The 2,500-nt window shown below is 41.7% G+C and overlaps 1 protein-coding gene across 1 annotated transcript in view; it reads right to left on the reverse strand.

The window, feature by feature from the left end:
- Positions 1-1,016: 1,016 nt before the first annotated feature.
- EMWEY_00042390 (hypothetical protein, conserved) overlaps positions 1,017-2,500 on the reverse strand; it is a gene marked incomplete at both ends in the record, with an annotated part of 2,486 nt that continues 1,002 nt past the window's right edge. Inside the window, 3 exons of the mRNA XM_013478891.1 lie at positions 1,017-1,059; positions 1,957-2,027; positions 2,261-2,500. The exon at positions 2,261-2,500 is cut by the window's right edge and continues 1,002 nt beyond it. Coding sequence (XP_013334345.1) covers positions 1,017-1,059; positions 1,957-2,027; positions 2,261-2,500 — 354 coding nt within the window. The remainder of the gene's footprint in view (positions 1,060-1,956; positions 2,028-2,260) is intronic.

Genomic DNA, 2,500 nt, shown 5'->3' on the forward strand with positions numbered 1-2,500 from the left:
AGCTAGCCAGCTAGCCACCCACCCACCCACCCACCCACCCATCTAGCTAGCTAGCTAGCTAGCTAGGTACCCATATAGCTAGCTAGCTAGCTAGCTAGCTAGGTACCCATATTAGCTAGCTAGCTAGTTAGTTAGCTAGTTAGTTAGCAAATAAATAATACGTACAGCAGCAAGTTTACTATGAAGAATATCTGTTTGCTGCTGCAGCTGCTGTGTCTCTGCAGCAAGAAGGGCAGATGTTTTCTCTGCATGCAAACATTTATGTGCGGTGGTTAGTAACACACTAGAGGATAAACGACCCCGTATATAACGCTCCTCCTCTAGCTCCTTCCTGTATACATATACATATTTATTTATTTATTTATTTATTTTATTTATTTATTTATTTATTTAATTATTTTATTTATTTATTTATTTATTTATTTATATACATATACATATATATATATTATTATATACTATGTATATAACGCTCCTCCTCTTCCTCCTTCCTGTATATACTTATTTATTTATTTATTTATTTATTTATTTATTTTATTTATTTATTTATTTATTTATTTATTTATTTATTTATTTATATACATGCACACACTACGTATATAACGCTCCTCCTCTAGCTCCTTCCTGTATACGTAAATACGTACATATACATATACATATACATATACATATACATATACATATACATATACATATACATATACATATACATATACATATATATTTACGTATATATATTTACGTATATATATTTACGTACATATATTTACGTATATATATATATATATATATTTACGTATATATACTTACGTATATATATTTACGTATATATGTATATTTAAAGGAGATAAATAAAAGGAGACAAATAAATAAAAAGGAGAAAAAAAAATAAATAAATAATTTATACCCTAAATAAATAAAGGGGAGAATAAATAAATAAATAAATAAATAAATAAATAAATACCTAGCTGCATGCAATGCTTCTTCTTTTATTGCTATTTGTCCCTTTAGTGTATCTACTGCATGCGTCTTCCTCTCCACGTCAAAGTCACGAGCAGCCTGTACAAACCCTAAACCCTAAACCCTAAACCCTAAACCCTAAACCCTAAACCCTAAACCCTAGGGGTTCACGTTGAGTAGGGATTTCTTCTAAGAGAATAATATTTTGTATTTTTAGGGTTTAGGGTTTAGTGTTTTATTATCTATAGCGGAGGGTTTGAGGGACAAGGGTTTAGGGTTTAGGGTTTAGGGTTTAGGGTTTACGCACAAGGGCCCTCTGGAGTTCAAGGACTTGTGTCTCCTGCTGCCTTATCTGTGCCTGCATTTCATGCACTCTGCAGCAGCAGCAGCAGCAGCAACAGCAGCAGCAGCAACAGCAGCAGCAGCAACAGCAACAGCAGCAACAGCGGATTTGCTGGCAGCATTAGAGAGAAAACAGCAACATCAAGCGAAGGCACTAGCAGCAACAGCAGCAGCAGCAGCAACAGCAGCAACAGCAGCAACAGCAGCAGCAGCAGCAACAGCAGCAGCAGCAGCAACAGCAGCAGCAGCAGCAACAGCAGCAGCAGCAGCAGACTTGCCTTGCTGCTTCTGATGGAGAAGCAAGTACTAATTGATTTGCATGCTGCAGTTGCTGCTGCAGCAAAGTAATTTCCCTTCTTAGTTTGTCTGCTTCTGCATTTGCTGCTGCTGCTGCTGCAGTAGCAGCAGCAGCACGAGTCTCTGCTGCACCAAGAGACTCAAGAGCAGCAGAAGCCTGCGCCTCCTTTCTCCTGCAGCAGCAGCAACAGCAGCAGCAGCAGCAGCACAACCACAAACACGGCTACAGCAGCAGCAGCAGCAGCTACGCTGCAGCAACGGCAACACAACAACAGCAGAAAGCAGCAGAAACAGCACAGCTACAACAGCAGCAGCAGCAACAGCAACAGCAGCAACAGCAGCAGCAGGTGTACATACACCGCAAGTTCCCTTAATGATTGCAACTGCGATTGCTGCACACTTAATACACGATGTAATCTTGCTATCTCCTGCAGCAGCAGCAGCAGCAGCAACAGCAGCAGCAGCAGCAACAGCAGCAGCAGCAGCACATGTGTCCACACATAAAATTGCAGGAAGGAGGGGAAGGGAGATATAACTGCAGCACATGCTGCTAATGGCATTGCTGTATGTGCTGCTGCTGCTGCTACTGCTGCTGCTGCTGTTGCTGCTGTTGCTGCTGCTGTTGCTGTTGCTGCTGGATAGAAGTACATAATGCGCTTACATTGTCTTTGTCTTGCAAAGATACGCTCTGCTGCTGCTGCTGCTGCTGCTGCTGAAGTGGTAGCTGCGGCAGTTTGCTTTGCTGCTGCTGCTGCTGCAGCGAGCCGACCGGTGCTGCTGCTGCTGCTGCTGCTGCTGCTTCGGCATCAGAGCCATATGTTGCTGCAGCAGCTTCAGGTGTATAGACAACTGCAGCAGCAGCAAATTGTTCTACAATAGACACACGAGTTGCAGGAGCAGC

Source organism: Eimeria maxima, genomic scaffold (assembly GCF_000499605.1).
Source record: "Eimeria maxima Weybridge genomic scaffold, Emw_scaff759, whole genome shotgun sequence".
NCBI classification, from domain to species: domain Eukaryota; phylum Apicomplexa; class Conoidasida; order Eucoccidiorida; family Eimeriidae; genus Eimeria; species Eimeria maxima.